The sequence below is a fragment of the Scomber japonicus genome, chromosome 2 (genome assembly GCF_027409825.1).
Source record: "Scomber japonicus isolate fScoJap1 chromosome 2, fScoJap1.pri, whole genome shotgun sequence".
In the NCBI taxonomy this organism is placed as follows: Eukaryota; Metazoa; Chordata; class Actinopteri; order Scombriformes; family Scombridae; genus Scomber; species Scomber japonicus.
The window spans coordinates 27,000,275-27,014,016 of NC_070579.1; the positions used below are offsets into that span (position 1 = coordinate 27,000,275).

Genomic DNA, 13,742 nt, shown 5'->3' on the forward strand with positions numbered 1-13,742 from the left:
AAAGGAAAAAGCAGACAAGCACGGAACTTAACTGTCAAATCGAGTCTGGAAAAAAAAATTCTGAAAAACAGTTGTGAGGGGGCAGTGACAGAGAGAGGGGGAAATTGGAGTGTGAAAGAAAGGATACATGAGGATAAAGAGGAGAGGGCAGAGAGAGGCGAAAGAGAAAGGGTCAGACAGGAAATGGCTCTGTGACTGACTGTGAATGACTCTGGTCTGTGCTGCCAGAAACCCTGCGGTCACAGCAATGTTTCTGTCTTTTCCTCTCTGTTTGACTGAGTGTGAAACTGGCAGGTCAGCTAGCATTACAGGAAGGAAAATTACAGAATAAATGCTCATTTCAGTTATAGTTTAGCATTCACTTCATATACAATATGTATGATGATGTAAGCTATGAGCTAAGGCAATTTAATGATCCTCATGGGTGAAACAGGATGCTGCAACAACAAATACAAGTTTGAATAGAAGTCAAATGGGGACTACATAAACATACAACAAACAAGTAGAAACTTCTTGAGAGCCCATATGGTTTATATTTACAGGTCCTGTAATCGGTCAGTGTGAACTTGTGTTATCTTGCGTCTTGCTGCAGGGCTACAGGACAGGTTACACCTACCGGCATCCAATTGTGCGGGAGAAGCCGAGGCACAAGAGTGATGTGGAGATCCCTGCCACTGTCACAGCGTTCATGTTTGAGGATGATGGGGACGGTGGCGCCTCACGGCTGCCCTTCAAGTTCCTTCAGCAGCGGCAGCAGAGGGAGAAGACACGTTGGCTCAACTCACCCAACAGCTACACCAAGGTCAATGTGGAGGGAGGAGAGGAGCGCTACAACAGCCGGACAACCATGGTGAGCATGGTGTCTGTGTGTGAATGTGTGTGTGTGTTGTGATAAAATGAAGGAACACACGGTTTTAACAAATTAGTGTGTATTTGTGAAGTACGTGTGGTTTAATATATTTAATATAATAAAACTAAACATGAAGTTATATAGATACAGTGTATATTTCATGGCCTGATTTGTCATTCAGTCCATGTACAGTTGATGCTGAGTATGTTGTTTTGACTGGATGTGTTTCCTGGCTTGGTACTAGGTCGCCATCTAGTGGCTGAATCGAGGACTACAATAATTTTGGCTTAGTTGTACCAATTGATTTCATTTACATTGAAGCTTTTTACGTAGTGGTTTTTAGCTTTTAGTGAATAATGTATGAGACCTTCAAAGAGGGCTCCAGTCATTAAGTGTAATTTGCAAACCAGGCTTTTTTAACAAATATATAAACTATATAGAGTAGAAAAGAAAATACATGTGTTACTGTAAATGTAATGTGGCCATGATTAATGTCTTCTGTGAAAAGGGCCTTAAGGGTGTTGGTGTTTGATTGTATCTGGTTGTAATAAAATTGTTTTCACACAGTGCAATATACATAGGGTAACTTACAACATTTACACTGGAGCTTTTACAGATTTTTACAGTGCTAGTTTGTTGTTTTTATGTGTTGAATGTTTGGATCTGACTTGTTTTCATCTGCTTTCCTGATACAGTGGATGAAAGCAGATGAGACGGGAACCCCAATCCGGATTGAGGACCCCAATCAGTTTGTCCCTCTCAACACAGACCCTACTGAGGTGCTGCAGAAGAGGAACCAAGTGAGTCTGACTTTTTGCTCTCACTCTGCATGAATTGAATGTTGCAAGAAGCAAGTTAGGAAGAAGTTTCATCCAGTTAAACAGCACTTTCTAACTATATCAGTTGTTAGATCATCAAGGTGATGAGCATCTAAAAGTGTTAAGATTTGAATCATTGATTTGGTGATGTTAGTAGGTTGAGTCAAATGATCAGGAAGTATATAAGAGTAAAGAAACAGAGAGAGCATTTTCTTTTTATACAGTTCTTGATAGAAACACTAGAGCAGTACATTTGAACTGAGAGGTTGTTAATTCTTTGCCCTAAGAGGAATATTTAAAGAAGAATTTAGGTTTGCACTGAAGCAGAAATATTATTTATGAGGAGACGCCTGGATTAGCATGAGGTATATGATTGTGTGTTTTGTCCTATTACAGATCAGAGAGCAGAACCGGTTTGATGTGATGACATCAGGGCCACGCTCTCAACACCTTGCAGGCATCCCTGTCGACGAACCACGACGGGTAAGACTGAGCCCTTGATGATATCCAAATTCACCTGATTTACTGGCATCATAGCTATAAATCTTCCTGTTCAAACACTGATGCAAAACAATGAGTCAGGGTGCACAAGAGCTGGGACACCTGCTCTGACTACAACCATCATTCATGCCACTAGTGTAACATTTCAGCTTTTTATGCTATGACAAGTCAGAAAGTCTGCTGTGAAAAGACTCCCTATGTGAGATCACCAAACTCCATCAACGAATATGAATCATGAAGTTGTAAGTTCTCATAACCCAGCAGATGCAATAAAAAAACAAAAAAAAACACATGTGCACAGTTTGCATACACCCACACAGTCCTGACAAGATTTTGAATCAGTGAAAATCACCTATGTGGGTGAACTGTGGGTGTTAATGGGTTTTAATTATGATCCATTCTCTTCATTGATGTACCAGAAAACACAGGTAGCTAATACACCTTTTGACCACAAGGTGGAGGCAAGTGAACACATTGTGCTGCAAATGCTGAATGAGTCTTAATTTCATTATGGGATATTTTTGCACATCAAAACAGAAAATAATGACAGCATGGTGACATTAGAAAATAATAATATTTGATGCTGACTATGCTGTGGTTGGTATCTTGTTTTGAAGGATCTGGTGCAGATAAAAGTTCTGGTAAATATACGCAAGTGTTTGCTAATTGTTCCTGTTTACAGTTGTGTTTTAATTTTACTCATTATTTTTTCACAGTTGTTGCCTGTTCAGAGCACAAAACTGCATGTTTTTATTATTGTTGTCTTCCAAGATCAACACAGAATTGTGTTCATGTACATCAGTTTTATTTCCACCTCAGACAAAGTTTCACCCATTTTTCTGTGAGATGTTAGAGTTTGATGGTGTGTTGGAGCATGACAGCCTTGAGGACATATTTTTACACACACCTACACACACCTACACATACACCTGAGAAGATATAATATCCCTCACATGTTTAGTGTGCATGTGTATGAGTTGTTGCGTGTGGTGCTTGTAATGTAAATTGCATTAGTATGTGTCTCATGTTTGCACAGTGTTTATTTTCTGCAGTCTGTTATAAAGATGTTGGGGTTTGCAAACTAATTGAATGAGAATAAGATGAGTTTTGTGTGATGTGGTCAACACTCTTTTCATCTTTATATGAGCAGCCTCAGTTATGCTGTAATGAATGATTGTCCTTCTCAGACACAGCGGGTGAACGAGTCTGTCTTTAGGAGTGTGTATATGATTTATGCTTTGTTTAGTTTTTTGTTTTTTTCTGAGTATTTAATTGAGTCAGTGAGTGTGTACTATGTGTGTGTGTGAGAGAGAGAGAGAGAGAGAGATTTTGTGTGTGCATTTATTTTGTACAGACATCTGCTCATGTGTATGTGTGAGTGCTTGTTTAGTCTTTGTTCTTTGCATTTCTGTAAGTGCGTAGTGTGTGTATGTGGGGTATGACTTAAGTCACTTTCAGGGACACATACCAGACTTAAGACTAGTTGATTGGGGTTGTTTTGTGCAGTTTGGGACAAAAGTTGTGTCCCCAAATGTTGAAATGCTGATTTCTTTTTTTTGGGTCAGTGATTAATGTTAGGATAAGTCCCTAGGAAATGAATGTAAATCTATGGAAATACACCAAAAGTGACTTAAGAAGGCATTTGTGTGTGTGCGTGCGTGCATGCATGTGCGTGCGTGTGCGTGTGCTCCCTTGCTCACTCCTCTCTCTGTCTCCTACCACAGCCATACGTGCCCACAGAGGAGGAGCAGATGGCTCCCTTGCCTCCCAACCCCTTCAGTGAGCTGTCAGAGAAAGACCTGGATGAGTACCGCAAAAATATGGATAGGAGGCACCTGGGCCCTAACGGTACGACACACACTCACACATACACACTCAAACAAACAATCACACACACACACACACACACACACACACACATGTAAATTCATGAATGTTCATAGTTGTTGTGTGGACTGGATCCTGAACTCTCTTTCGCTCAACTTGCAAACACCACAAGAGCCCAGTCACACTGAGAGACATATGGACTCACACACACACACACACACACACACACACACAGTGACATGTGCTCAAAGCCAAACTCTTGTCCCTTAGTGTTAGCCGTAAACATAATTTGGCCTTTCAACCAAATTATTAAACAGGTTTAAAACACATCTGATCCATCATCAACATTTAAGTCACAATTTGAGAGCATCTGGGCAGAAATTAATTTGAGACAGCAAGATTGTGCCATTAGATTTTTGCTGGTAGCATGTTCTCAATTTTTTCAGTTGGCACTAAAGACCAACTGATGTAACAGCAGGGCACAGTTTATAAGCCAACCACATATATTGGCGTAGATGTCAGCTGATATACAGCTCAGTAACTTTCAGCAAGGCAGGTTTTGAAGGCTTTACCTATATCTGTCATATATACATTTTCCTTCAAATAATTTCATTCAGTTTCATTGTATAGCTTAAATATCTCACCCTAGACATATCTGTATCACAATACTTTAATAACCAGGCATATTGGATTATCTGACTTTTATTATTATTATATCAGTATCAGCCTAAAAAAATCCAATGTGAGTTTATCTCTAGTTTGTTACCTCACATGCAATGAGAGCAGAGTAAATTGTGTCAGGCTCATTCCCAGTGTGCTCCATCAGCTTTTTCATTTTTCTGTCTGTGAAAAATATGTGACCCTAACAGCCAGATATGGGCACGTCCTGCTGAAGCCTGTTAGATTTGTTAACAAGTGCCGTCTGACATTCTCAAGTGCTCAGAATCGGCTAAAACAGCTGGAGCAGATTTCAAACTGAGCTTGAAGCAAATCTGGGTTTTCCAAAAACATGCTCTGCCCTTACTAATCTTTCCCTCCTCCTCCTCAAATCTTGACTTAGAAATTGATTACTGTGCATCTGGATCGTCATTCAGTGCTCTCTCAGCAGATTAGTTGTCAATAAGCATCCATACAATCCCAGTGTGTAGCGCTGTCTCCTTAGTGGGAGTCACAGTCATTATTGCCATATGCTTACACACTCCAAACACACTCATAGACACAACGCACACACACACAACACAAACACAAACACCATATACCTTTCAAGGATCCGTCCCCACGGGTACAGCTGCTGGCTATATCTGCATTAACCTTGTGACACACACACACACACACACACACACACACACACACACACACACACACACACACACAGAATAGTCAATGCTAATCATATTAGCCCTCTGTCCCACTGCCTTTCTGAGAGGCAATATCAATAGTGAACAGATAGTGAAGGGGGTTTGTCTACTCAGGCTCTGCCACATTGGACTAGATGAATGTGTATTTTTGTTCACACACACATGTACATAAGTATGCACATGTGTTCATGCATGTTAATAGGATCGTCCAAATGTTCTTATGTGCATAAACATGGAGCAAGTGTCGATGTGTGTTTGTGCACATGTGTGAGAGATCGGTGTGACTAAGATGACTGAACAGACAGCAGGTCTTCACGCCCGCCGCATGAGCGGAGCTTGTTGCTATGACACTGTTGCCCCCATAGCCCCATGAATCCCCGGTGACCAATCTGGATGCAAGCTGGAGACCGTCTGGAATGGCCTGATACATGCCTGGGCTACACACACACACACACACACACACACACATTTCTATAGGCTGTGCATGAAGGAGTCGTGAATGATGCCTTCAGCCAACTGAATGTGTAACTCTGAATGTGCTAATGAATGTGTTAACGTGATATGGGAATATCATTTCATTCACACTTATCAGTGTTTTAACACTAATGAAGCTACTAATGCTGAGCTGGACTGCAACATTTACTATACAACTAAAGTTGTTTTAACAGCTGCTGCAAACAAGGTTTTTTATTGTGAAAGATACATGAAAAGACAAATGGATTTTTTTTTTGCTTGAAGATGCAGGAACGATAAGTTGCTCTTGAAGAAAAAAATGAAAACAGGAGGGGGGATACAAAAAAGTATTAAGTCTTATTTAATCTAGAGCAAGAAGATGAAGAGCATTAAAAGCTTTTATTTTTAGGCATGATTATGTTTTTAAAAAACAGAGGATTAGAAGCTAACATCAGCATGATATGATTGATATATGGGCTGAAATAGTTAGTGAGTCGTCCATTTAGTCAATAGCATTGAATAAAATCAAGCCAAAAAAAATTGTATTGTATTTGTTGAAGTCATTTATTGAGGAGAAATACCAAAATATTGATGCTTTGCACTGTTTATGTAATTGTACATTGAATAGTTTTTGGACAAAACAAGCAATCATAAGGCCATTTTTCACCACTTTGTGAATTATGTGTCAAAATAATCAGCACTATCAAAATATGTTTGTTGCATTTATAAAACCACAATACTAAAAAGAGTATTTTCAGATATAGTTACAAACTACAGTACCAGTCAAAAGTTTGGATATGCTTACTCATTCAAGTCTAAGCATAAATCATACATGAACATAGTCATCCATTGGGTTGTGGACATTTTAATTCTCGACTATGCCATTCGGACATCATCATCATGGATTTTTGGAGCCAGAAGTGATCATATCTGGATGATAGGGTGGAGCTGACCCTAACGCTAGCTGCTACCTTAGTTAGCACAGTGCAATTTCTATGGTTAAAAAGAAAGAAAAACAGACTTACAACCATAAAACAAAATGTACTTTCCAGAAAAAAAAAATTAACATCCAGCTCCTCAGAGGACCTTTTAGCACAACCAAACAATGAACAAGACTTTTTTAGGCCACCAAAAGGTTACAATTAACTTTCATGAACTGAAGGCTTAGCTTTTCAGACCCGAATGTTAAGGTACAACAAAATGTTACAGTACATGTTCAGCCACCAGGAGAAACAAGAGACAACAAATGAGTGATGGCACTGCGAGAGCCTGATGATCAACAGACAAGGATTTTGGAAATTGTATGTGAAAGCAGCTGTGCATGGCCTGATTCTAACATGTGTGTATTACCACTAATCTCTCAAACCCCCCTTCGCTCCCTCACCCCCTTCTGACCCTCCATCCCAATCCCTCAACCCCCCCCCCCCCCCCACAACCTCTCAACCCACTGCTGTCGTCCCACCACTTCAATCCCCTACACCACCCTGCAATCCTCTCATCCATTCCTCATAACCCCACCCCCACCCCCACCCGGACCCCCTCCCCACCCTCCCTGCAGATGGCGAACACGAGCTAACCTCCGACGATGGCTCCACTCTCTCTCAGTCTATGTCTCTCACCCAGTCCCCGCAAAGCACTCCAGCTAAAGAAGGTATCATTCACTCAGAGAGAGAGAGAGGGAGAGTTTTTCACAGTGATCTTTGCTGCCTTGCTGTTTGTCTTTAAGATCAGATATGTGTTTCTGTGTGTGTGCATGTGAGTGGAAATGTCACTAAAATTTACTGAGCTCAGTATGTTGGACTTAAACTACTGATCTATGTTGTAAGTTTGCTGCACTGATGATGTTCAATATAAAAACTCACCTGTCTAAATGAATGAAACTAACACAAAAAAAGAGTTTTCCATTCCTCCATTAGTGACCCAAAATGGCTTATCTTTACAAATTAAATTCTGGCTAAGAAGATCCCCCATCCACTGGAAACCTTTAAAGTACTCATTTTGCATAGCATACATTTGTAGATGTTTTTTTAGGGTGTCACTGGTTTCTGTTTATTTTACGTGAAAATCAAGTTGTTGGGACATTTTTGCTCATCGCTATCCTCTGGCTTTGATAATAGTTCAACACTTTAGGGAAATACACTTTCTTGCCATGAGTAAGATAAGAGGATAGATGCCACTCTCATATTTGTGCGTTAACTATGGAGCTAGAGTCAATTAGCATAGCTCAGCAACTAGTTGGAGTCAGCTAGCTTAGCTGTGTCTGAAGTTCAAACATCTATCTATCAACACTTGTTAAGCTCACTAATTCACTTCTTAAATCTAGTTTGTTTCATCATTACAGAAACATACAATATATAAAGGCATTTTTCATGACAAATAGTGTATAGTCCACCCAGCACTTCTGTCATCTTGCTAAGTCATTCACCTTCTAGCTCTTGCTCAATACTTTATTGATACAGTAGGGTTAGGGTTAGAGTTAGACATGAGAATCTAGTCAACTTCCTCATCTAACTCTTGGCAAGAAAGCATTTTTCCTAAAATGTCCAACTATTCCTTTAAAAGATCATGGTTTATGAATGCTTAATGCAGTCATTTGGCAGCAGAGAGAGAGAGAAGCAAACCCTCTTGGGGATTTCATTTGGTGTCTAACCTCAATGACCTGCTGGTTTGGTAACATGAGTGCGCTTTGATGTCACATCATACGATTTCTCTTTATTAAAGTATAGCCTCTCGCTCACTATTTAGATCTATTTGTCAAAGTATTTTATTCTTTAACACTACACAATTTATTCTTGTCCATGACATTTGAAGCCATTTGGTGTACCTCCAAGGGAGACAAAGATCAGAGCGTTGTAAATAATGTCACTATGGGATTGACTTCCTGTCAGCTTCCCTCCAGCACAAACATGCAAAACCACACAATGAGTAACAATTAAGCCACGACAGCACATTGGCCCAGGGGACCCATATTTTTTGACGCCATGGCTTTGAGGTCAGCCAGTTGTGCTGAAAGCGGGTCAATTGTTGTTTGAGCCTCACTTTAATGTCGCCCTGTGTGTGTTTTTGTGCAAAGATGAAAATAACCTGAGAAGTCATCACTGTTTTAGTGGTTCATTGTAGTAACATGATGCCATTGCCCTGCATTCCCTACCCTGTATTTGCAGGCCTGTTACGTGAACAGTCATTAAGGGAGAGGGTATAGTCCACTCTTCAAAGCCCCATTTTTTGAAGTTGAAATGAGGACAGACTCAGGTCACTGGGGTTTTACGCAGGGATATTATGAAATATGTAGAGCACGGGGACAGCGTGTCTATGTTAGAAGCGGAAGTTCAACACACTGTCCACATTGAATTAGTGTGTGAAAGACAGCACAGTCTCACAGTAACAACAAGAGGATGGTATGAGAGATTGAGGGGTTGACAAAATAACATAAACACCTGTAGAATATAAGTTCAGGGCAAAGTTCTTGCAGTAAATATATATTTGGGATCCTCATAATGTTCTGTTTTAGTTGAGACTGTGTCAAATGGTTTTGACACAATTTTATGGTACTTTTTTAGGCTGTAGCATTGGCATTCATATTTGTGGTGTTATTTTGGCCACAGAGTTACACTACATTTTACAGTATTATGGCATGCCCACCCTTTGAAGGATTGACGTGAGCCTTATCTTTATTTTGGATTATTAATATAATTGTGTATTGATATATTTAGTTGTAGTTAAAATGTGTGACATTTTTGCAGTACATGCAGTGCTTTGTACTTGTGGTTGTCAATATTAAGCATACTGCAAGCCATGTGGTTGTATATTAGTTATGGGTGTTATTAGATGCTATTGTTGCTTGTCTTGCTGATAATATCTATCTAATGTTTCCTGTCTTTACCTAACCTGTGTCTCCCTCCTCCTCCCTCAGAGAACCACACGGGCCTGATGAATGGCAAAGATGACCACGGCGACGTGGATGAGGAGCTGTGCAAGCGTGTGAGCCAGCTGACCACCAGTGTGGAGAGTGTGGAAATCACGGTGCGCCCCGGCGAGAAGATCGAGGAGGCACTGTCCCCAGAGAGCTCGCCCTCCAAATCACCCAACACCAAGAAGAAGAAGAAGTTCCGCACCCCGTCCTTCCTAAAGAAGAATAAAAAGAAAGAGAAGACGGAGGCCTGAGAGCAAACAGGCGACGGGGTAGAGGCAGGCAGGAAGACCGTCTGCATAGAAGAAGAGAGAGAAGGGCAGCAGCCACCTTTTCTGTTAAATGTCTGTTTTTATTTTGTCCTGTTTTAAATGTCATTCTATGATTTCTGTTTTTTATTTTATTTTAAGTTTTTAACAGAAGGTTCTATGTGCTTAAGGCAGAAGAAAGGATTTAACAAAAAATGAATTAGTTTGTAAAAAAAAGAAAAAAGGTCTCACATTCTGTCAAAACACAAGAATATTTTGGGGTGGGTGTGTGGGTCCACAAATTAACGTTGCAGCAGATGTGAGATGACATGGTGTATGTTGTCTACACAACTCATCACCTATGCAGTACTCTAACAGGGCTCCTCATGAGCCTTGAAGTGTCAGTTGAGGCCATTTAGATCCTGAATAACTGGATCCTCTTGTGTTGTTTCCCAGGCTGAGAACAGAACTTGAAACCACCTTGTGTTTTTCTTGCTGCAAAAATCCAATTTTATGAAATGATTGGATCATGACGTGAGTGTTGCAAAGCTGCACAAGCTAAAACAAAACCCTTTTTTAGTCTGCTGAGACTCCCCAGTCTTTTAAGGTTTTGTTTTCACATTTGGTCACCTGACTCTGCATTAGGGAACTGAGAGGCCACATGGAATTTGAAGTCACACTGGAAAACTGGTCTCAGACAAAACATCCACAGGGTCTGTGTTGGTTTATTTACTGTGAGAGAGGTTTTCCCTCTGCCTCACTCTCTCACACTTTTCAAGCTTCTTAAAGAGCAAGCTTCAGATACAAACCTTCTCCTCAACTGGTTGTGGTTGAATTTCAACACCACAGACGTGTTTAAGACTTACTAGACTGGAGTAGAGAGTGAGGAAGAAGGCTGACGGTCTATCACAACTCAGTTGACATTATCTCAAAGAGCCGTCAACCCACTCTGAATATTTATGTAGCATTTTTCGTATCTTCTCCTCCTCATCTCAATTTCTTTTTTTTGCCAAACTAAAAGGAAGAAAGAAAGAAACAATCTCACTTTAGTGACGTGTCACTGTGTTTTAGTTTATGTCATCTCATGAAATTTGATCTCTTTTTTTTATTGAACACAAATTTGGTGTTAGTCACCTCTGTTTTGTACTCATTTCTAAGCTTTTACAGAGAATACAGATGTTACGCATGTTTTCTCTTCTTTGCAAGAAGTGAATTTATATGGCTGACGTGATGCCTGATTGCTAATCTTCAGAGTACACAAATTTACTATATAACACAGATATATGGAAACTGGATATGTTGGCTATAGATTTTTAACTATATATTTTTTATTTTATTGTGCTGCACTTTTCTTGTGGTATATAACACATTTTAGTTGCAGGTGGTTTCACCAGTGAAGGAGATTGTGAAGTATTTGGTAAAAGGTGTGCAAGTAGCAAGCGAGGCATGGTTTCGGAGAGCGGTCAGGACCCAGAAAGTGAGTCATAAGAAGAAAGAAAAGTCTTTCATTGGTGTCACACATGAGATATTATCTCTACTCAGCGAAACTAAAAAAAAAAAAACCTAAAAAAAAACAGGAGGTGTAGTGCCAAAATACTAAGTCAAACTATCTGCAGTCGCCAGCTGAAATGAGAATCATGGATCTTGGAGTGTGGAGCGGTGACGTCTTTGTTTGGTGTTTTTATGTGTGTGTTTTTAAAGCCATATTGTAATTTTTTTTCCTCCATTATTTTAATGATGAGACAAGGGTTGAGATTCTCGTCTGCCTGCTCGGGCATCAAGGACCCAATAAGACCTCTGTTAAATCACCCCAGTGACTGCATCGACACCCCTCAGGCTCCCAAAAAACTTTATTTTCAGTAGCTACATTCACTGCAGCTACGCTTCCTCGCTTAATTTGCCGTTTATTTCCTCCTCAAACTGGAAGATTATAAGGAGGTCACATGGACATTTATTTTTATTTGATCACTCTGCGAGCCCGGTCGTCATTTCAGTTTCTAAAAGCCTCCCTCGTGTAATTTCTCTCGTAAACACGATCGTGTTGTAACTGTCAGATGACCCACCGTTGAACTCTGCAAAGCCAAAGTGTGATGGGTTGCCACATATCCTCCCCCCGCAGTTTAACCAGATGTACCAATATCCCAGCTAGCAATGTGAAGTATTGGATTTGGAGGGGGGGAGGGGGGAGGGGTTTGGTTTAGGACACATCTTTAGCTGTGTTAAACGATAGCTTTTGGCTCTGGGCAAAGAGCTGAGGTCACACAACTGAAAGATGGAGAAAGGGAGGTGTGAGTTTGGAAATGGAAGTGCATATGTGTGTAGCAGAGAGGAACAGGGGGTAAGGACAACCTGACACTAACGCATCATGTTTTTATCACTCTTTCATACCATCTCTCCTCCTGAAAAGTTCTCTTTTTTTTCATCCTTCATTTGTATCGCAGTACGCTTTCTTTTTTTCTCTTTTAGTTTGCAGAGAGCACTAGGCTTGTTTTTATTAACCATTTTATGAGCATAAATTGCTCCCAGATGAACTGAATGTGCATTGCATCCTTTTTATTTTTCCTCTTCTGTTTCCAACTGTTTGCACCTTGCTTTTACTAATGCCTCTTTATCCACTTTTTTTTTTTCTGTTTTTCAAAAGAGAACGAGTTTTGCTTTGGCATGCCAGAATGAGCCAAGCTACTTTGTGACCTGTGAAAATCCTATATAAATGGTTATCTAATGGAGTTGCTTTTAGATGTATTGCTAATCAGTGTAAATTCACAAATAAACTGTATTTTAAGAAACAGAGGCTCATTTTTTCATCTTTGTGCATTATAATCCACATCATTCTCCAGATTTCTTTTTTTGTGTTCAACATAATCCATACAACATCCATTTTTACTTTAAACCATTATCACAGACAAATTGTACATATTCACAGTTTGACACACTTAATGCTGCATCCATAATGATCATTCTACTCACTATTGCAGAACAGCATATAGAAGGACCTATGCTAAAGCACTACGGTGTTAATATGAGCAGGAAATAATAGTAACTGGTGCCTTTTTAAAATCTCTATTTGTGATATTTCAAGATGAAAATGAATATACTATGTGTGTGAATAGCTCAATCAGGGCGTTATGGTACATTTGTGGCAATGATTGAGTAAATGCAAGTAAGAATGTGAGAGTGACTAACAGAGGCACAGGAAATGTGAAAGCACTTGACAAAAGGGCCATCAAGTGGAGCACATTGACGCTTCCTTTCACATAGGAAGATATGCATTGCTTTGTGTGAGGAAATTGACCCTGAAGCCATGAGAAGAGTTGTTTTTGTTTTTTTTTGCTTTTGGAATGTAGAGAAAGTTGTATATTAGAAAATCCCTTTCCTCAAAAATGTTGTATATTCATTCAGAGCTGAAATTTACCCCTCAAACCTGCAAACTCCAATTTCAGAATATCCTTTGATCAGAGGTTATGTGTTCTAGCTTTTTGTATGAGTACGTGTGACCTTTTGAGTCCTGTCTCACTCTTAATATCCAAATCAACCCTGTGCTGCCATAAGAGGGATGTCTATCTCTTGTTGGTGTAAACCCTGTCACAGCTGGGCACAACATGGCCTCTGTGTTGCAGAGTAAGCGCAGACTGTCCAATAGAGTATCCATGTAACTGAGGGACTTTGTGTTCGTGTGAGCAGCCAATGTGCCTTGACTGTGTTTATCTGAGGATACTCAGATGCAAAACAAAATATGCAAAACCCACATCATGATATGGTGTGCTAACTTCCCTGTAA

At 40.0% G+C, this 13,742-nt stretch overlaps 1 protein-coding gene across 3 annotated transcripts in view; it reads left to right on the plus strand.

Moving 5' to 3' along the window:
- The window catches only part of add3a (adducin 3 (gamma) a), a 73,432-nt gene extending 60,677 nt beyond the window's left edge, over positions 1–12,755 (plus strand). For 2 of the 3 annotated variants that reach the window (XM_053330683.1, XM_053330675.1), the window contains exons 10-15: positions 593–850; positions 1,546–1,650; positions 2,065–2,151; positions 3,894–4,017; positions 7,366–7,458; positions 9,721–12,755. In XM_053330683.1, coding sequence (XP_053186658.1) covers positions 593–850; positions 1,546–1,650; positions 2,065–2,151; positions 3,894–4,017; positions 7,366–7,458; positions 9,721–9,971 — 918 coding nt within the window. In that variant the 3' untranslated portion in view covers positions 9,972–12,755. The remainder of the gene's footprint in view (positions 1–592; positions 851–1,545; positions 1,651–2,064; positions 2,152–3,893; positions 4,018–7,365; positions 7,459–9,720) is intronic. The other variant, XM_053330689.1, reaches the window with a different exon arrangement.
- Positions 12,756–13,742: the final 987 nt, after the last annotated feature.